The 20299-nt window shown below is 40.3% G+C and overlaps 2 protein-coding genes across 2 annotated transcripts in view; one reads left to right on the top strand and one right to left on the bottom strand.

Annotated features, from left to right (window-relative positions):
- LOC101851654 (putative Ras-related protein Rab-33) overlaps nucleotides 1–1760 on the bottom strand; it is a 4800-nt gene extending 3040 nt beyond the window's left edge. The window contains exon 1 of the mRNA XM_005102151.3: nucleotides 1244–1760. Coding sequence (XP_005102208.1) covers nucleotides 1244–1537 — 294 coding nt within the window. The 5' untranslated portion in view covers nucleotides 1538–1760. The remainder of the gene's footprint in view (nucleotides 1–1243) is intronic.
- Nucleotides 1761–1909: 149 nt separating this feature from the next.
- Nucleotides 1910–20299, top strand: part of LOC101851279 (N-alpha-acetyltransferase 15, NatA auxiliary subunit) — a 23275-nt gene continuing 4885 nt past the window's right edge. Inside the window, exons 1-18 of the mRNA XM_005102149.3 lie at nucleotides 1910–2089; nucleotides 3372–3456; nucleotides 3867–3971; nucleotides 4405–4493; nucleotides 5305–5373; nucleotides 5760–5894; nucleotides 6482–6632; nucleotides 8139–8258; nucleotides 8767–8865; nucleotides 10728–10834; nucleotides 11892–11964; nucleotides 12744–12907; nucleotides 13183–13335; nucleotides 14003–14131; nucleotides 16634–16783; nucleotides 17181–17244; nucleotides 17727–17914; nucleotides 19068–19176. Of these exons, the coding sequence (XP_005102206.1) occupies nucleotides 2033–2089; nucleotides 3372–3456; nucleotides 3867–3971; nucleotides 4405–4493; nucleotides 5305–5373; nucleotides 5760–5894; nucleotides 6482–6632; nucleotides 8139–8258; nucleotides 8767–8865; nucleotides 10728–10834; nucleotides 11892–11964; nucleotides 12744–12907; nucleotides 13183–13335; nucleotides 14003–14131; nucleotides 16634–16783; nucleotides 17181–17244; nucleotides 17727–17914; nucleotides 19068–19176 (2047 nt within the window). The 5' untranslated portion in view covers nucleotides 1910–2032. The remainder of the gene's footprint in view (nucleotides 2090–3371; nucleotides 3457–3866; nucleotides 3972–4404; nucleotides 4494–5304; nucleotides 5374–5759; nucleotides 5895–6481; nucleotides 6633–8138; nucleotides 8259–8766; nucleotides 8866–10727; nucleotides 10835–11891; nucleotides 11965–12743; nucleotides 12908–13182; nucleotides 13336–14002; nucleotides 14132–16633; nucleotides 16784–17180; nucleotides 17245–17726; nucleotides 17915–19067; nucleotides 19177–20299) is intronic.

Here is a 20299-nt window from a genome sequence, read left to right as displayed (position 1 = left end):
TTTTTTTGTTTTTTGTTTTTGGGGGGGGGTTGTAAGTTGTAGGCAATGGAAGGAGTCGTTCCCGTCCGTCCGTCCGCCCGCTCGAATGCATGGAGTCTCTCGGTCCGCCTGTCTGCCCGCTTGCTAAACCAACTGTTGTCTCTGTCCTATGTGTGTAGCGAGTAGCGAACTACTCTTCACAAACGGACGGTTCGTTACCCGTCCGCTCGTTTGCGGGTAGTGCCAAAGAGTAGTTCGTTACTCGCGGACGCTAATTTTGCGAGCCTGACCCAACCCTAATGTGCATGCATACTTTCCTGGTACAGCGCCTTGTCCATAATAGTCACCCACGATCACAAACAAAAGTGACCATAATTATGGACAGGTGGCCTTTATAATGAACAACGCCTGAGTTATGGTCCCTTACTAAACTTGACAGTCATTAGACGCTTTAAAATCTGAAATCTTAATTTTCTCCTTCCATTTTATTTCCATCAAAATAGTTATATATTATCTACCAGAAGAACTTCTTAGTATTGAAAACACTCAGTCTGAGGACAGGTTTCTTTCAGGGGAAAATTTTTGTTGCAAGTGATTGCTATCATGAACAGGATTTGAAGCTGACTTGTTGTTAAAAAGCCTGATTGGTATGAAATTGAAATAAAGGAGACAAGTGTATGGAAACTGTATCAAAGTACCAGACGACGCGATATGACCCTAAGTAGGCCAGGATAACCCAATCTCACAAGTAGGGTGCTGCACAGTGGCGACCAGTAATGAAGTAATGGCATGTTTTGTTAGTTTGTTAACAATTTGTGTGATATTGTTGTGTTGTGCATTCTGCGTTGTTGATGAAAGCTGCACTTGCCATTGTAAATTACCTAAATTTCTCTACAAGGACAAACCTCGGCTGACAGAGATACACATGATGGCGATGCATGATATTATATAATATACAAGCACAAAGAAAACAATCTGGCGTATTATTTTCTTTCTGTTTGTGTGCATACTTGACATTGACAGTAGGAGAAAATTTAGAAGAAAAAAATTGATGAATTACGACTGTAAACAAGATGTAAGCCTCTAACATAATAAACAATGAATGGCCCATCTATTGTCAAAACAAGCAAGGCATGCTGAATAAGATGGTGGTTAAATTGGCCTTAAAATTTTTGTATTAAAATCTGCTCCTGAGCTTCACTTGCATGAAAATGAGAGCAACAGTAAATATTAACACCCATTGGAGTAGCAGAACATAGTCTACCTTTAAATTTTCACCATCCACTTCTAGTTGTTTTTCTCGAAAATCCACACCAATGGTGGCTTCTGTTTTGTCTGGAAACTTTCCACTGCAGAACCTATACGTAAGGCACGTTTTCCCGACATTTGAGTCACCTATAACGATGATTTTAAAAATTCTCTTTTGGGCTTGTTTTTCTATTACTCTGACATTTTGCAGACCAGCTGGGTCAGTGTTACCATCCGTTGACACTGCTCTTGTTTGGGGTGATTTCAGCTGATTGTCGCGGTGCTCTATTTCTCTCAACTCAGAATCCATTGTCGTCAAAAGTCAAGGAAACCCAAACTGACACACAAATATGGTAGTAAATAAGGCAACAGCGTGCTTATTTTTAATATAATTAATGTCAACTCTTTGCCAAGAGTAATATAACATCAAAAGATGACTAAGAACTATGGTACGAGGATGTCAGTTTTGTCAACAAAAAAACCCATGTAAGTCGCCATATTTGTTGTGAAAGTGACATCATTTTTGTCGTTCGAGATTAACGTGAAGACAGTATTTATTTGTAAAAAAAGATTAAATTTCAATTTATTGACTTTTTAGCTGAAATTAAATAATTTCAAACGGGCAAGATAAATATAAATGTAATTTAGTTGATCTCGTCTGAATTAAAAGTCTCGAAATGCACGTTACTGAGAAAATTGCTGTTCGTTCCGCCATATCGGAATTTGCACCTCGTGGGTGCATGGAAGTTGATTGTGTTTTTAGACTTATAGCTTGGTAATTAGTGTACAGATTCCCACTACCAGGATGCCACCTAAGAACCCATTGCCTCCGAAAGAGAGTGCGTTGTTCAAGCGCATTCTGGTAAGTTGGGAATTGATATAATTCAGTGCTGTATGAATGACCTCATTGCAAACGATCTGTAGCACTCCTATTGTATTTTTGAGCCAACTTTGTTGGCCCTGATCACGAGAAAACCTTTGTTACATTGCATAGAGAATCTTTCTCTGCGTAAAGACGCATAGAATCTACATACGAAGCCCATAATGTGAATCACTGACACAATTCATGTGATGTTATGCTTTTTTCAAACTACTGGTAGACCCTAATGCAGGATTTTCTAGAAGCCTTCATCGGATCATGTGTGGCTGCTGGGTCACACTACACCACACTACTCTTCTTACACACCACGGTAGACAGTTGCCACTGAGTTATTGGTAAATTTATAGAAATAGAAACCCTCCCGTCTCATGAACGGTATTATTTTGTAGCTTTTTAGGGCCCTGAACACGAGTTTGGCATTGAAAACTGGCAAATGGGTAGATCTAGTTTAGATGACATGACGCTGCAGCGAGCGAGCACCTAGCCTAGGCTACTAACTAATCTATCTAGCCTAGCACACCTCTACTCTGTGATTGGCCCAAATATAGATCTAGATCTATCTAGATGACGTAATCCCGCCATCTATTTTTTTCGTCTTCCGGGGCTTCCCTGGCCAGTTCACTAGATCTAGAATCGGGAGGAGGACTTCCGTAGCGAGCGACCACTATGAGACAGCAGAATTGAGGGGTAGGGTTAGGTCTAGGCCTCTTCTTTATTGTGTTTAATGGGGTGGTCGCTCGTTATGGAAGTCCTTCCCTAGAATCTATATCAAACCGTGGCGGGCCTGCTTTGCCGCTTAGCGCGTGATGGGCTACGACTCTAGATCTAGATCTAAGTTTCATCGTCGACTGCTTGGGTTGTGTGCGCGCTTGTGTGTATAGATTTCTATGTGTGGGTGGGTATACAAATTTGAGGAGAAGCATGGCGCTGTTACGAGGTTTCACTGTAATTTAAATTCTTGTATCTAGATATACATGTAGGCCCAGAGCATCCTACTTGGGGAACCTAAACAAATGGGGATAATTGGGCTGGGAAAGATCATGGAAACGTAGCTTTTTTAAGAGCATCCGAGTGAAGGAATGAATGGAGAACCATGATCGCCAATGTCTGCTGCAGATCTGGCACTGGATGATGATGGTATCTACACATAATATATTTATAATAAACACACGTTTTTACCATTCCTGTACAGCGTAGAAAAATTTCCCACTGGGACTATAAAGTATCATCTTGTATTTTATTAATTTTAAAAATCCTTCCTCAGAAATGCTATGAGCAGAAACAGTATAAGAATGGTTTGAAGTTTGCAAAGCAAATTTTGACAAATCCAAGGTTCTGTGAACATGGAGGCAAGTATACTGACTTCTATTAAAATTAAAGATGTTTGTCGAGCATAGAAAAGAGTAATGTATGTCATTATTTTTTGTTTTGTATTAGGAGTAAGTGGTAGTTACAATTTATTAAAAAATGGAATATAAAGTGAAGTGTTCTGTCCTTTGTTCCTTGGTGTACATAATTATATTATTCTATGATAGATCATGTAAAGGTGTTACATCGTTACAAATTTGGTTGGAGTCAATACGGTTTTTAAAAAGAATCTATACATTTTACTTTTATGACGCTTTTCTACTAAGAAAAGGTTTAATTCGCTTTGCAATAAAATAATACAAAGAACATGAGCACCATGTGGTTTTACCAGTGTTCATTTCTCTCTGTACAGTCAGTGATGTTAGTCTGTGCTTTGTTTATTTCTCTACAGAAACACTGGCAATGAAAGGGTTGACCTTGAATTGCTTGGGCCGAAAAGAAGAAGCATATGACCACGTGCGGCGTGGTCTTCGCAATGATTTGTCAAGTCATGTGTGTATCCTTTTTATTTTGATGGCCCATCAAAGGTACCTAGAGAGGGAAGAGGTTCGGGAACATTAACAGGGAGACTTGATAACCCGGTCAGCGTCAACGATGAGAACAAAGTTCCCGAGATTTTATTTGCACCTGACCAAAAGTAGGGGGGGGGGGGTATGTTCCATGTCCTTATTTGGTGTTGAACATTATATTGGTATGTTTTAAATAAAATGTGTTAATGTAGACATTTTTGTTAAGAGTTTGCAACAATTGTTGTTCAAAATAACCCTTTTAGAACATTCCCAAGTGTTTAGTCAGTTGCGTTAACACTCCCCCTTCCCCTCTCCTCCCTCTCCCTCCTTCTAGTATTCCAGCCCTTAATTTTTAGGTTGATGGGGTTTTTCTGCTATGGGGGTTGTTTTTGAAAAAGTTGTATTCCTGAGTGTGTCCAGGTTGGCATGTTTATGGTTTGTTGCAAAGATCTGATCGCAAATATGACGAGGCCATCAAGTGCTATCGGAACGCCCTCAGATGGGATAAGGTAAATATGTCTGTGGAAGTGTTTGTAGCTGTTGTCTTGAGTATCTACATATTTCTTCCCAATTTTTGCAGTGACCAGTGTAAGTTTTGAGGAGTCTCAACTTCACTAAAAAATTTACAGTGGGTGGTTGGCGGGTACTCTGGTATGGTCGCTTCTTCTTTCCTGTCAAATTTCTATCGTCCTTATCTCCCCTCCTTTTTTATGTTTGTTACTCTCTTGTAACATCTCTAATCTTCTGGTGCTCATTTGACCTTATGCAGTTGCGAGTGCCGTAAAACCTCTACTAAAACAAAAAACATCTCTCATCTTTATCTTTTTTTCTTTTTTTTGTGTTTGTTACTCTCTTGTAACACTTCTAGTCTTCAGCACTTATACGACCTTAATGTGTTACGAGTGCCGTAAAACAATTACTAAGACTTTTAAAAAAAATTTACAGGTTACTTTGTGCAGGGAGGGGAAAAGGAACAGCAAGACTAGCTTGCGCCTACATGAGCAGAAGAGTTTTTGACTAGGGTACTTCTCTTTAGTATTACCTTTTTGTTCATCTTTTTAAAAAGATAGGAATTTTAGCTTTATGACCGTAGGATACATGAATTGGCCTCTTATCAGGGTGGGCAGGCGGTCCACAGACAACCCAGTCAACAACAACATGGCCGTAGGATCTGGTGGTATCGGTTCCATTTTTTCACAGTATGTTAAATTCTCTTTGTATGCACAATTTTAATGCCAGTTTGTAGTCGTCTTGCTGTGTAGTTTTAATTAATACCAAAAAAAGTTCAGTGCTAACATAAGTTTTATATTTCTTTTTCAGGACAACCTTCAGATTTTGAGGGATTTGTCATTACTTCAGGTCCAGATGAGGGACATGGAAGGATACCGGGTGAGTGTTATGAGTGTCCACGAAAATACATTATGGGTACAAGGTGTTTGTCCTTGAAGATTCGTACTATTGTGTTTCATGCATTTTTCTCCTTAGACACTTGAATCTGATACAGTTGTCCTTTTGCGACACTTTAGTGATTGTGTTCATAGATTTTATCTTTTCTGTGTATAGCTTCCCTCAAGTTAAAACCCATCACTTTCAAATCTGGATTTAGATTGGAATGTAAATGGTTTGCATTAGTGTGAATGGGAAGTGCCTTTTGAATGTGTTACCATTTTGAAAGTTTTCTGTTAAATTTAGCTCTAATTCTTTCCCAGTGGAATTTGTGGTACAAAAATGAGTCATATTAGTAAACTGATGATCTGATTCTGTCGTCTGTTTAGGAAACCAGGTACCAGCTGCTAGCACTTCGTCCTGGACAGAGAGCATCGTGGATAGGCTACGCTATGGCTTATCATTTGTTAAAGGACTATGACATGTGTCTGAGGATCCTGGAAGAATTCCGGAAAACACAGACAGTGAGTGTTGTTGTTGTGTGCGTCTCTGTAGGGAGGTGTGCCTGTTTTTTTTTTTCTTCATAAAGAACTGCATGTTCGGTAATGGCAGATTAAGCACACTCAGTGGAATCTACAGGGAGGAGAGTTTCAAAAAAGACAATGGAATATGGGGGTGGGGACCCTGTGTGGGTGGGGGGATTTCAATATCCTGGACGTAGTGGATGTTCTGGATTTGTGCCCTTTTGTGTCGGTTTGAAGACTGGGGAGTGGTGACGCTATCTGTAGCTGTGCCAAGGTGTAGTTATTTTTGTTCTGGTCGGGATCAGAGGTAGCCCTTTCTAAGTATAGCTTCAGGAAAATCACTGGATGAAATTGAATGAAACTTTGCATCCAAGCAGAGGAAAAACTGAAATTACTGATTTATAGAACCTGGGAAATTGCCGTGTTTGTGTGATACTGTTGGCATGTTGTCACTTTTTTTCCTTCTTTGACTTTGGACTACCTGTTTTTTTGCCAAACTACCTGAGATTGACACCTGAAGTGGGAAGCTTTTTAGGTAGGCAGGTGTGAGATGATAAGTGAACCATTGCTACTTTTGCCGTTTGCAGCCCAAGCCGTACTATGACTACGAACACAGTGAGCTGCTGCTGTACCAGAACCTGGTCATGCAAGAAGCCGGGATGAAGGAGGAGGCCATGGAGCATCTACGCAGCTACGACAAACAGATTGTAGACAGACTCTATGTACAGGAAACCACAGGTACCGCTGCCCCTCCATCCTTTCACTTGGTGTTGGTGTTTGTGTTTGAACCCCTAGTCTCCTTTTTAGTTAAGTTTTAGTAGAGGATTTACGGCGCTCGCAACTGCATAAGGTCATATGAGCGCCAGAAGATTAGAGGTGTTACAAGAGAGTAACAAACGTAAAAAAGAAGAAAGGGAGATCTGTGAAATGTTGCGCCAGCCTTGATTATCCAACTGTTCTTTTTTTGCTTTTCTTTCTTTAAAGCTTTTTTGGGGGGGGGGGGGGGGGGGTTGTGTTTCAAGTAAAGATAATCTGTTACAAAACTTGCACAGATGTTTTTTGCCGTGTAACATACGTATGTTACATGATCATTTTCGTCTCTTTGCTAAATCGGGAACATGATGAATGAAGTACTAAATATATAGTCTCTTTGAAACACTTTTAGGTTTACATTCTTGTGATGGGCATTGTTAAATTCTAAAAATCATGAGCAATGAATACATGTGGTTTGGGGAGGAGTGGCCCCCCACTTTTGGAAAATATTACAACTGTCTTTTTTTCTAGTGGATGCTGGAACCTGAAGTTTTGTATTTAACTTGTGTGTCATTTGGGGATGTAACTAGTATTCATAATCAACCCTTGTTAGGGACTGCCCCTCTTGACGGTGGAACAAATAGAAATGCTCACTTGCCCAATAATTTTTAAAGTGAATTTCCGTTGTTGAATTCACACATCTGATTAGAATAATGTATGCGTTGGGGAAATAATTGTTGCTGGGAACTAGTGTAATAAATGCTAATTTTGAATTTTAATTTATTGCTGACATGAAGCATAAAATTGTCCTTGCCAGAGAAAATTATACCTCAGCAAGTCAATGCTATGTGGGTTATTGATTTTTTTCATTCCACATTTGCAATTCGGATTTAGCCGTTGAAATTATTATCAGTGTTTTGAAGTCTGCTGTTTTGGATTTGAGACCCATGTACTTTTTTGTGTGTGTGGAGGGGGGGGGGGTAATTAAAAACCCACTGTAGTTTATGCAGCTAAACTATATGAAGTTGCCTGCATGCCCTGTTGCCATTTTCCGACTTCTTTATTTTCTGCTTATGGCAAAGGCTGTTGGATGTGCCTGTTTGGGTCCTTTTTTGTTGTTTGAATTGTCATCTTTCCATTTTTGGTCCTTATTAAATGCGTTGAGATTTGACTGTGGTCCCTGCTAGTAAATGAACCCTGTTCTTTTGATAGTTAGGATTGGGAAATCTAGGCCTTTTCTTCCCTGTTTGATAGGTATAATTAAGAGTGTAGGCCTTTTCTGTCCTGTTCGATTGTTAAATTGGGATTCTAGACCTTTTCTTTCCATTTTGATAGGTAGGATTTTGCATGTTCGTTCTTTTTTATCTTGATTAATGGGTAGGATTGGGAATGTAGGAGCTGTAGTATTTGTGTGTGCTTATTATTTTTATATACTGGTGTATAGTTTCATCTGGCTTATTCTAACAAAAAAAACACCCCATGTTTTTACAGCTCATCTGTTGACGCTGATGGAAGAACACGAAAAAGCTGCAGGAATTTACAAAGATCTCATTGACAGAAACCCAGAGAACTGGGCATATTACAGAGGATATGAAACTGCCATGCATTTAAGTAAGTCTTGTGATGTACCACCTAAAGTTACCCACACCTGGGTCAGATTTCCTGGGAACTGTGCCGAAGTCGGCAGTCTGGGAATTTGATAACCTTATCACATACATTGCATCAGAACCAATCTTGATAAAGCTTTGTCTCATGAGTACAAATATGTTTTCTCATCAACCCTCCCGCCCCCTTTTAAAAAAAAATATAAATATTTTGATAGGTATGTTTGCTCATAATATTTTAATTTCTGAATTCTGTCGTGGTTAATTCAGAACTTGCTCCATCTGTCATTGAGGTTAATTTAGAGCCTGTTGGATCTATCATTGTAATTGATTTAGAGAATACTCCATCTATGATTGTGGATAATTCAAAACTTGCTCCTTCTATCATTGTGATGAATTCAGAACTCAGTCCATCTATTATTGTGATATATTTGGTACTTAACAATTGTGTTTTTAAATTAATGAGGGAAAGTTTGTCGCTCAATTTTGTTTTTCAACTTTCTTTGACAACACAGATGACAAGCCTGATGAGAGAATGGAATTGTACAAAGATGTTCTTGAAAAGTTTCCACGTGCCACAATGCCCAAGCGTTTGCCGCTGAATTTCACCACAGGTGAGGGGGTCTGCTTGGCTCAGTGATGTGTAGTGCTGTGGGTAGCGTGCTGTTTACAGCAGCGCCCAGCAAGATGTCAGCTTGGGTTGGTGTACTTTGTAACAGCTGGTGGGGGGACATGACGATCAGCTGGTTGTAATGTGCACAACGTATAATGTTCCAGGGCTGGTTACCCATCATTACGAATTTGGTGGAATCATTACAGTTTAAAAAAAGAAATGTTTTAGCTTTAAAGCGACCATTTATTAGAATGTTACTTTCGACTAAATAACATTGTGTATCTAGCTTACGATTATTATTTATATTGCTGCTCATTTATATTATGCATGTGATTGTAAGCCTACTTGTGTGTGCACGTGTGTGTGTGTGTACTCGTGGTGGAACACCAAACCAATGTGCCAGGATCTGGACAATAAAGATGTATCTTATCTTATCAGATATCACAGATTAAAAAAAGAACAGCAGTCCCAAAAATTGCCAAAATGTTGATGTTAGTAACATGTAAAAGTTGGCTTACGCTATGCTTACTTGTCTGTACATTTGACGTGCCATGTATTATTATATAGGCATATGATCTAGATCTATGCAGTAAAATTGACCGATTAAGTATTGTATGTACTGTCACAATTACAATTTTAAGTCAGTTTTTTTGGAAAATATGGTCATGGTACCTTTGATTTCGATTTTTAACTACGCACAGCCTACTTTCCTAGTGAATAAGGGGAGAATATATGTGTACTCCGTGATAAATTCTTGAGTGATACATGTGTGTACTTGTGTGAGCAAGTGTTGATTGATACATGTGTGTAGGTGTGTACTAAATGAGCAAGTATTGATTGATACGTGTGTGTAGGTGTGTACTTTGTGAGCAAGTCTTGATTGATACATGTGTGTTGGTGTGTACTTTGTGTGAGCAAGTCTTGATTGATACATGTGTGTAGGTGTGCACTTGTGTGAGCAAGTCTTGATTGATACATGTGTGTAGGTGTGCACTTGTGTGAGCAAGTCTTGATTGATACATGTGTGTAGGTGTGCACTTGTGTGAGCAAGTCTTGATTGATACATGTGTGTAGGTGTGTACTCTGAGCAAGTCTTGATTGATACATGTGTGTAGGTGTGTACTCTGTGAGCAAGTCTTGATTGATACATGTGTGTAGGTGTGTACTCTGTGAGCAAGTCTTGATTGATGTAGGTGTGCACTTGTGTGAGCAAGTCTTGATTGATACATGTGTGTAGGTGTGCCCTTGTGTGAGCAAGTCTTGATTGATACATGTGTGTAGGTGTGCACTTGTGTGAGCAAGTCTTGATTGATACATGTGTGTAGGTGTGTACTCTGAGCAAGTCTTGATTGATACATGTGTGTAGGTGTGCACTTGTGTGAGCAAGTCTTGATTGATACATGTGTGTAGGTGTGTACTCTGAGCAAGTCTTGATTGATACATGTGTGTAGGTGTTTATTTGTGTGAGCAAGTCTTGATTCATACATTTGTGTAGGTGTGTACTTGTGTGAGCAAGTCTTGATTCATACATGTGTGTAGGTGTTCACACTGTCTTCTAGTCTTGATTGATGTATTTGTGCGGGTGATTGGCGGGTGCTCCGGTGTTGTTTGCTCCTTCTTTCCTATCGAACATCTGTCGTCCTTACCTCTCCTTCTATTTTGTGTTTGTTACTCTCTTGTAACACCTAATCTTCGGCACTGATTGTGTTGCAAGTGTTGTAAAACTTGTACTAATAACATTTTTAATCAGACTAGAAATGCTAGCAATTATTTGCTACCAGTTTATGTTTGGAAAAGTTGATGATAATTAATTGGAAGATGAGTTTCGTGAGGAATATTTCATCTTGAATTTGGCTGTTCCAGACGATGTGTTCAGAGAACTCATTGACGACTACTTGAAGAAGGCTCTGAGAAAAGGCGTTCCCCCTTCGTTTGTATCAATCAAATCAATTTACCAGGATCCTTCTAAAGTAAGTGTGCACCTGATTCCTGTTTAGCTCTTGGGTTATGCTTCTTTGATGGGCAGAGATGTTGTTTGGGGAGGATGGGGAATGATTTTAACAATGAATGTTCTGAGAGTTGTGAAAGTAAAGGGTTTTCTTTAAATTTGGGTGTTTGAGGGCTTGTTTTGTGAAAATCCTTGCGGGAGGACATGTTTGTATCTGTATAAAATAGGTACTTCTTTGCTGTGAAGTGGGTTGTTGGCGGGTGCTCTGGTGTGGTTTGCTCCTTCCTTCATATCGAACATCTATCGTCCTGATCTCTCCTCTTTTTTTTGTGTGTGTGTTTCTTACTCTCTTGTAACACCTCTATTCTTCAGCGCTTGTATGACCTTATTGTGTTGCAAGTGCCGTAAAACTCTTACTAAAACATTCGCAATGAATGTGTTGGGATTGTGGATTTTGTTATGATTAGAAGGCATCTGGCATTGCTCAAAAGTTCTTCTTTTCCTTTAAATTTTGTCCCAACTGATGCCCCTTGGGAGTTAGCAGAAGCTGAAGTGTAAGACTGAGCTCGACTGACTGGTTTCACTCTCATCTTCCAACCTTTCTCTCTTCTGTTGGTAGTATAGTCATTGCTGATTGTTGATGCTTCTGGCAGTTTTATGTCATGTGCTGGGGTGTTTTCTCATGACTGCGTTATTTTGCGACACCTTTATTACACTTTATGAGATGGGTGGTTGGCGGGTGCTCTGGTGTGGTTTGATTCTTCTTTTCTATCAAACATCTATCGTCCTTATCTCCCCTTCTTCTTTTTTGTTTGTTACTCTCTTGTAACACGTCTAATCTTCTGGCGCTCATATGACCTTATGCAGTCGCGAGCGCCGTAAAACCTCTACTAAAACTAAGACTAAAACGGAGATGGGTACGATGTACGTGACCACTGACATATGGGACTAATACAGTCTACATGGTCGCGGTCGTACAATGTTGAGTGTATATCAGGAGAGTATGTGTGCAGTTTTTGTCAATTCTTTGAATAGTTGCAAGACTTGGTATTCATTCACTTTGTTTCTTTTGTACACAGGTTAAAGTCATTGAAGACCTTGTGCTTTCATATGTGGACAACCTCAAAGAATCAGGGAAATTCGACAGCAATGGTAGGACTTTTTGTTCATTGCAATGTGCATTTTGCTAGGTAGCATAAAAGCTATAAGAGCGTCTAGTCGGTGAGAAAATAGCATTTTTGTCAATTTTGGATCTAAAGAAAGGTGAATGTCCACTTTTTACCTAAATTTCTAGTTTTAAAATCATGATTGTTAACATTGTGTAGTTTTGTTTGGTGTGGTGGCTGTGTTTGTGTGTTGACATGGTTTACTTTTGTTAGGTGTGTCCTTCAAGTGGTGGTGTGTGTGTGTTGACATGATAGCTTATGTTTTGTTAGTTGTTTCCTTCAAGTGGTTATGTGTATGTGTGTGTTGACATGGTTTAGTTTTGTTTGGTGTGTCTTTCAAGTGGTGGTGGTGTGTGCGTGTTGACATGGTTTATTTTTTTGGGGGTTTTTTGGTGTATCCTTCAAGTGACAGTGTGTGTGTGTGTGTATTGACATGGTTTAGTTTTGTTAAGTGTGTCCTTCAAGTGGCTATGTGTGTGTGTGTGTTGACATGGTTTAGTTTTGTTAGTTGTTTCCTTCAAGTGGCTATGTGTGTGTGTGTTGACATGGTTTAGTTTTGTTAGGTGTGTCCTTCAAGTGGCTATGTGTGTATGTGTTGACATGGTTTAGTTTTGTTAGTTGTTTCCTTCAAGTGGCTATGTGTGTATGTGTTGACATGGTTTAGTTTTGTTAGTTGTTTCCTTCAAGTGGCTATGTGTGTGTGTGTTGACATGGTTTAGTTTTGTTAGGTGTGTCCTTCTAGTGGTGGTGTGTGTGTGTTGACAGGTGAGGAGGAGCCAGCGACAGCACTGCTGTGGGCCTACTACTACCTAGCTCAACACTTTGATTTCTTGCGCAATGAAGTAAAGGCATTGGAGTTCATCAACCTGGGAATAGAGCACACACCTTTGTTGATTGAGCTCTATGTATTCAAAGCAAAAATATACAAGGTGAGTCGTGGTTGGTTTTGATATATTATTTACTCCAGGCTTTCGCTCAGATCTTAAATTTAGATATTCTGTACTTGTTTGGTGTTACTTCCTGCCTTCTGGTAAGTCGAAATTGTACCTCTCTTGTAAGGCAATTTTTATCTCCGGCACTTATATGACCTTATTGTGTTGCATGTGCCGTAAAAGTCTTACTGAAAAAAAGACTAAGTCTGTTTGTGATATAGACGAGTGTATCTGTCTGTGTATTGCACCTGTCCTTGTCTGGCTCTCTCCAGCATGCGGGTGATATAGAGGAGGCTGTGCGACTGATGGACGAGGCACAGTCACTGGACACTGCTGACCGTTACATCAACTCAAAATGTGCCAAGTATATGCTGAGGGCCAACCGAATCCAAGAGGCAGCTGACATGTGTTCCAAGTTTACCAGGGTACGTTGACAAATTTGGACCTTGCTGAGATATCAGAGATGTGTACCTGCTACTGAAAAATGATCATTTACGGCTCAACAGATGATAAAAGATATATAAAACCGTATCTTTACTCAAAGATGACAGAATGGGCCATTCAGATAAGCCATCAAATACAAACAATGCGTTAAATGCTATGAGGTCGACTATTAGTACATTAGCGCAGCGGCACAAGAGATAACACATAGCGTGTAGTCATTCAGCTGGACCATGTCACTATCTGGGCCAAGGGACGTGCTACGAGGTCAAAATAACTTGCAAACTCATTGGTCACTATAACTTTGACCTGCAATTTACTACATCATTTACCATATCTCGACATCGGTGCTTTCTTGTCGTATCTCTTTTTTAAAAAATTAATTAAAATTGGAGATTCGACAAGAGAGCACTGAAGTGACGATATAAGGAGCACTGAAATTTTCCTTTGAAAAGGGTCAGGGTCTATGCCCTTTATATAGGGCCTGCGCGCTTCCCGGACGAAGTAGTCGGCCAGTTGGTGGACAGATGATCAGCCGCCTTGTCAGTTTAGTTGTTGCTGGGAACTTGGAAGCCTATTGTCTGATGTTCTAGTTACGTGACTTGATCATTTCTTTGTTTTCTGAGTGAAACTTTCTACTTGTGTCAACAGGAGGGAATTCCGGCTGTGGAAAACTTGAACGAAATGCAGTGCATGTGGTTTCAGACGGAGTGTGCTTTCGCCTACAAGAGACTGGGCAAATGGGGAGAAGCGCTGAAAAAGTGCCATGAAATTGACAGAGTAAGTGGTGGCGTGTGAGCCTGAGATGTAGCTATGAAAGTGACAAAATAGTGGTATTTGAGCAAGGGATATATACGTGATACAGTTTCACTGATTCTCTCTCTCTCTTCTGGTGCTGTGGCTTCATAAACGGTCAACGATGCCGACAGCACGCAGGAACTCAACACTCGCCCGGGGGTCCTTAAAAAGTGCTGAAAGTGGGTTACTGATTCCGTCTTTATTTTGTCCATGCTTATTGTGTGTATGATTGTCAGGAAGAAGTAGTAAATGTTTTCTCAAGGACAGTTTCTCAGAAGCTAAATTGTGGTCAGAGTTACAATATTTTGTCTTATTCAGCTCTGGTGTCTGGAGGTTTTTCCCGAGAAATTAGTTTAAATTTACCTCACAAGACTAGAAAGGACATATCTTGTTTATATTGGAAACATTCCTCTTATATTCAGGCGGGATGTCCCTGCCTTCAGCATGCTCCATCATTTGTTTGTTAGACTGTCAGGTGGATGAAGGTGAAGGGCAGGCTGGGAGTACTTTGGGCAGGTTATGGTCAGCGCAAATTTTGTGGCTCTTCCACTTTGCCCAAGAAATGGAGCTGTAGTAACGGTTCGCAGAGGTTGTGACTTTCAAAAGGCTAATTTTATCTTTCTTTTACACCCTTGCCATCAAGTTCTGTCTGACTCATTTGAGTTTTTCCTGAATTTTTTCTTCAGGGTTCCCGCGACCTCCTTGAATTCAAGGAGTCCTTGAAAACTGCTTGAATTTGCATTCAAGGAAAAATGTCCTTGAAAACTCCTTGAATTTTGCCAGATCGGACAGGAACACGTGTACAGGGTGACTGCCAGGCCCCGGGAATCCCGGGGGCCCCTGGAATTACCCAGGAATTTGAAAAAAATTGCCGAGACCCGGAATACAACGGGAATTTGAAGAAATCTGTAAATTGCCCTTGAAAGACCCGGGAAAATACATAAACGTTCTCGAATATTTGAAAACCAAATTCGATAACGTCCTTGAATTCATTTTTGCCGGTCGCGATTGTGATATAATATTCATTCGGTCTTTCCCGGCCTGAGAGTACGTCACACGCGCACATGCGGTAATGGCGACAACAAGTGGAAGTGTATATGCGATACCGAAGCTCGATCGGTAAAATCAAGATCTGTTGTCGCTTTCGTTACCACCCAGAAATATGCGGTAGGGCATATAGTAGTCTGATAACGCCACATTTGTAACATGCGGGTTCTGCGTTACATACGCTGTGTCACCATGAAAATAAATTGTTTGTCTTGTGCTGTCACTTGTGAAAAAAAAAAAGAAAGGTATACACGTACAAGCTTCTTGTCGGGCTCGCCATCGTGACCGGTCATTGAACCTGTGCGTTTTTGTCACATCGTGAGTATCGGCGATGGTTGAGGTCACCAAAGTTCAGGCAAAGTCTGAGCGCTGCGAAGTATTGGACCCGGGAACGGGGGACTTGTTTATTTTTTTAAGACGCACGCGGGGGAGGGGGTGGTGGTGTTGAAGGCAACACCGGATGACAAAAACTAAACTTGGAAGCAGATATTACTTTACAGAATTTTAATCTACTATCTAGAGCTCTAAGCAAAGCGCGCGTTGGTGCAGGCCTTGTATGGAATCGGGATCTGTCATACTCAAACCTTGTACGCCGTGTGTTTGTAACTAGGGTTCCCGTTTCATTGGGTATGTTGTAGTAAATTATATGTATTGTATATTCTATATTTTAGCTTTCTGTTTCAAGGTTCGCAGATTTTCAGTGTCACTGCATCTTACCCTCCCACAGTTCTTACACCTCTCACACTGAATAGATCTAGGTCTACTTGAGCCATTCATGTTATTACCCTACTTTTAGTTTTTGTCTTTCACGTTTATTATAAACCTTGACAGTGGATGTTCTGGTTCTAGATCTAGTTCTTGGCCTTTTCTCAGGCTCAAAACAAGATTCATTTATATATAGTTTATATAGAGGAATATGATGAGGGGAAAATATAAATAAGTAAGAACTGACTGAAATACCTTAGTCACAGTATCCCAGTGCCACGTTGATATGTTGTTGACTGGATATAATGTACCTACATGCTTGCGTGCGCACGTGTGTGTGTATATATTAATATATAAATGGAGCTTGCACTGTCATTGTTTTGTAACATGCCCCTGGAGAATGGATGAGCCCCCCTTGGAAAATTGAGAAGCCGGGTTGACAGTCACCCTGGGAACAGTTTTTGTAGAAAATTCGAAACTATGATATGGTTCCTTTCGGACAAGTGTAGGCCTTCGAAAATAGGCTTTGGTCATGAATTTCTTGACCAAATCTCCTTGAATTAAAAAAAATTTTCTCCTTGAAACCTCCTTGAAATCTCCTTGAATTTGGTGGGAAGTTCATGGCAGGAACCCTGTTTATTTTTTCTTGTCCGAGTGATTTTTGTAGTCTTGTCGGTCACTTATTGAGTTATTTGTCTGAAACGCTAAAAAGAAATTATTTTTTAAAATCAGCATTTCACAGAAATCATTGAAGACCAGTTTGACTTTCACACGTACTGCATGAGGAAGATGACTCTACGCTCGTACGTGGGTCTGTTGCGACTGGAGGATGCTTTACGGAGTCATCCTTTCTATTCCAGGGTCGCTTTTCTTGCTGTGGAGGTAGGTGCTTGTTCCCATAGACCTGAATCGTAGTGTCTTAGACGGGCAGTGTGGTGGCCACACATAGACCAAGGTCGTATGCAACTTGTCATAAAGCGCAGGAAATTACACAGGTTTATTTGCAATATTGACAGGATTTATGGTAACTAATGTTTAAAAAAAAAACATCTCCATTTTTATTTGATTTTATTTTGTATACATATGTAGATTTGCCATGGTAGGTTTGCATCGCAATCTACTAGGGTCCTGGAGGCACTCGACCTTTTGTCTACACTGCCATTTTTAGTGAGGGTTTTTTTTTTTTAATGGTGTTTTCGTTGTTGGGGGGGAATTGGCAAGTCTGGAAGTATACAGCAGTATGATAATTGATATTGGCTTGGTTTTTTTTCCTCACCAGATTTATCTCCATTTATCAGAGCATCCTTTGGCTGACACAGACCAGGATAATGATGTCAATTCAGGTAACATTAGGCTGTCTCTAGCAGTGTCTCATATTTGTTAAAGGGTTTGGGAGAGGGGGGGGGGTGTAATATTTTTTGTGGAAGTGCAGTCAAAATTGTCCTATCTCGCTATCCAGTGTGAAGAAGAAAAATAGTGTTGTCTTTGACAGGGGGATGTCTTGGACAGAGTCATTCAGGGACGCCGTTATTTTGGGCATCGTCCGTTCTCATTGCTGAACTGATATGATGTTGAACATCTTTGTACACAGCCTAGATTTTGGATTTTAGTTTTTACCTATTTGTGTAGGTGGTTGTCGTCTGCTCTGATGTGGTTTGCTCCTTTTATATCAAACATCCATTGTCCTTATCTTTCTTCCTGTTTTGTGTTTGTTACTCTCTTGTAACTTTTCTAATGTTCAGCCCTTACATAACCTTATCGAGTTGTGCAAGTGCCGTAAAGCTCTTACTTAGACTAAACATTTTTGTCACATTGTGTTGAACAGAAAACCTCTCCCCGAGTGAGCTGAAGAAGATGAAGAGGAAACAAAGAAAAGCTCAAAAGAAGGCCGAGTTGGAAAAGGAGAAGCAAAAGGCTGAACAAGAGAAGAAAGATCAGAATAAAAATAAGGCCCAGGATGGAGAGATGGATGGTCCGAAGGAGGAAGAACTGATTCCAGACAAGCTGGCCAGGGTAAGTGGGTTTTAATTTTTTAAAATTAATTAATAGCATTTGTGTAGCGCATATCCCTGCTCGACAGCAAGCTCTGTGCGCTTTACACTATACCATTACCCGAGCAGACCATAGAACACTCGGTAACAAGGAAACACTCAACTTTCAAGAAGAAAACAGTGCGAGCAGCTGATTAAGCGCTCAAACACTAACACACTCATCAAATTTAATTGATTCCTGATGAGCTAACGAGGGTAAATGGGTGTTGGGAATGCAGGAAGAATTGATTCCAGACAAGCTGGTGAGGGAATGTGGGTTTTACTTTAGTTCCCAGGGTATCCTCAACATGTTGGTTGATAATGGAGCTAGGAGTTGTGTAGAAATCCTCACAGGGCTGTCTGTGTAACTCTTTCGGCAAACCGGTCCGAGCGGCTCGCGGTCGGAACTTCTGTGCCGGTGAGCCGTCCTCAGCGGCTCGGGTACATTCCTTTACGACGACTTCTACATCAAATTACATTTTGGCAATTGCCTAAACTAGGTTCTTTTATCAGGATTTCATTCATTAGATGAAGAACTATAAAAATAGCTGCACTTGTTTTGTTTTAATGGCCGATCAAGTGACGTTTTTGTCATTTTTAGATTTGGTACCAAAAAACGGTTCCGGCATAGTGAGTTTACCCCCTCGGAGACTGTTAAGGCACTTGAAATGCTACATTTTATGTCTTTATCACTGCAGTGATTTTCCTTGTTTACTTGCTCTCTTATCTGGCGTAATGTCATTTTTACGTTAATGCAACTGTTAGGTTTTGGTTTAAGTGAGATATTTGTTTTTGAAAGTAAACATTTTTCTATGAATTGTACTGGTTTGTTTTTCCCTCAATGCAGCGTAGCTGTCGCATCTGCCTATTGGATCTCCATGGCCACTGTTGTCTAGTTTGTTTGTGTTGAGGAAGTCGTGCTTGGCTCTTCCTCATTGTCCCGACAGTGGGTGGTTGGCGGGTGCGCTGGTGTGGTTTGCTAGTTCTTTCCTATCAGACATCTATCGTCCTTGTCTCTCCTCCTTCTCTTGTGTTTGTTACTCTCTTGTAACGCCTCTTATCTTCAGCACTTATATGACATTGTGTTGCGAGTGTCGTAAAACTATTACGAAAACTAAACTAAATTGTCCTGACAGATTGACGATCCTTTAGAGCAAGCCATCCACTTCCTGAAGCCCCTGCAGATGTTGACGCCGCAGTGTGTGGAGACTCATGTCCAAGCTTACGAAATTTACTCGAGAAAAGGTGAGAAATAGGTCCAAATGTCGGAATAATGTATTTATATTGGGCTGCAACGTATGCATCAAGGTTGATTTTTTGCTGAGTCACCTAGGTGGATTTGGTAACAAAAATCTTGATAATGTCAATGATGAGCGAGGTGAAAGATTTCATGTAAGTATTAGGATGACAGAGGAGAGGGGGTCACCCAACGTGATGGTACACAACACACTGGAGAAAATCCTGCAAAAGAAAGTTTCTGTCCTGAACATGTTGCCTGTGTGAGACATTGAAGATTCACATGATTGACAAGATTGACAAAATGCTTCCGTATCTCAATCTTCTTTCTTGCTCTGATCCAAGTTACGTATTTGTTATCATTTAGGCTTATTCAGTTGCATAAACCGCAAAAACGGTGGTTATGCCATACAGAAGAATACTTGACATGATAGAGCAAAAACTGCTATCATTATCTGGTGCAGCGACCACGTGTTAGCAAAAACAATTCACAAACTAAAAAAAAACTGGAGGCTGCCTGCAGTAAAAAAAAAAGGGAGCTATTTTCTTGGCCTGTTATCATAACAGAAATAGTTTGAGACAGGTTTGAAGTGGATGGTTGGGTTTTTTTTTGTAAGTGGAATACTTTGTCCTCTGTGTCTGATAGATTAGTGGAGTTCTTTCATTGGACTCCTAATAAAGGAATTAATTTTTATCAATTTTATTTTGTGCGTTAAAACTTTTTTTGGGGGGGGGTTGTTTTTTTTGTTGTTTTTTTTTTGTGTGTGTGGTCTTCACTCATGTGGAATATTGAAATGTTGGGTTTGAAGGTGACATAGTTGGTAACGGTACAACACTGAAACGGGTTGCTTTGACGAAGGGATGTACTTGCTCGTGGTTGAAGACATCTTCTGGTTTTGTCTCTTAATTAATGGAGTCTATATATAGATTTTTGGCCTGAGTGCCAATGTCACTTGTGGTTTCCGTGTGTTGGTTAAAATACAGTAGTCTACACCTACATGCACAGTACTGGAGGGAGGGGGGTTGGCTCCAAAGGGTGCATTTGCATGGAGCGTGCGATTACGTGGACTCTTTCAAAGGGGGAAAGGGATGCAACTGTCTCATTTTCTTGATATTTTAGTGACCCGGGGGG

Source organism: Aplysia californica, unplaced genomic scaffold (assembly GCF_000002075.1).
Source record: "Aplysia californica isolate F4 #8 unplaced genomic scaffold, AplCal3.0 scaffold00315, whole genome shotgun sequence".
Taxonomy (NCBI): domain Eukaryota; kingdom Metazoa; phylum Mollusca; class Gastropoda; order Aplysiida; family Aplysiidae; genus Aplysia; species Aplysia californica.
The sequence above is the reverse complement of the archived record's forward strand: the minus strand, read 5'-3'. Positions and strand labels throughout refer to the sequence as shown.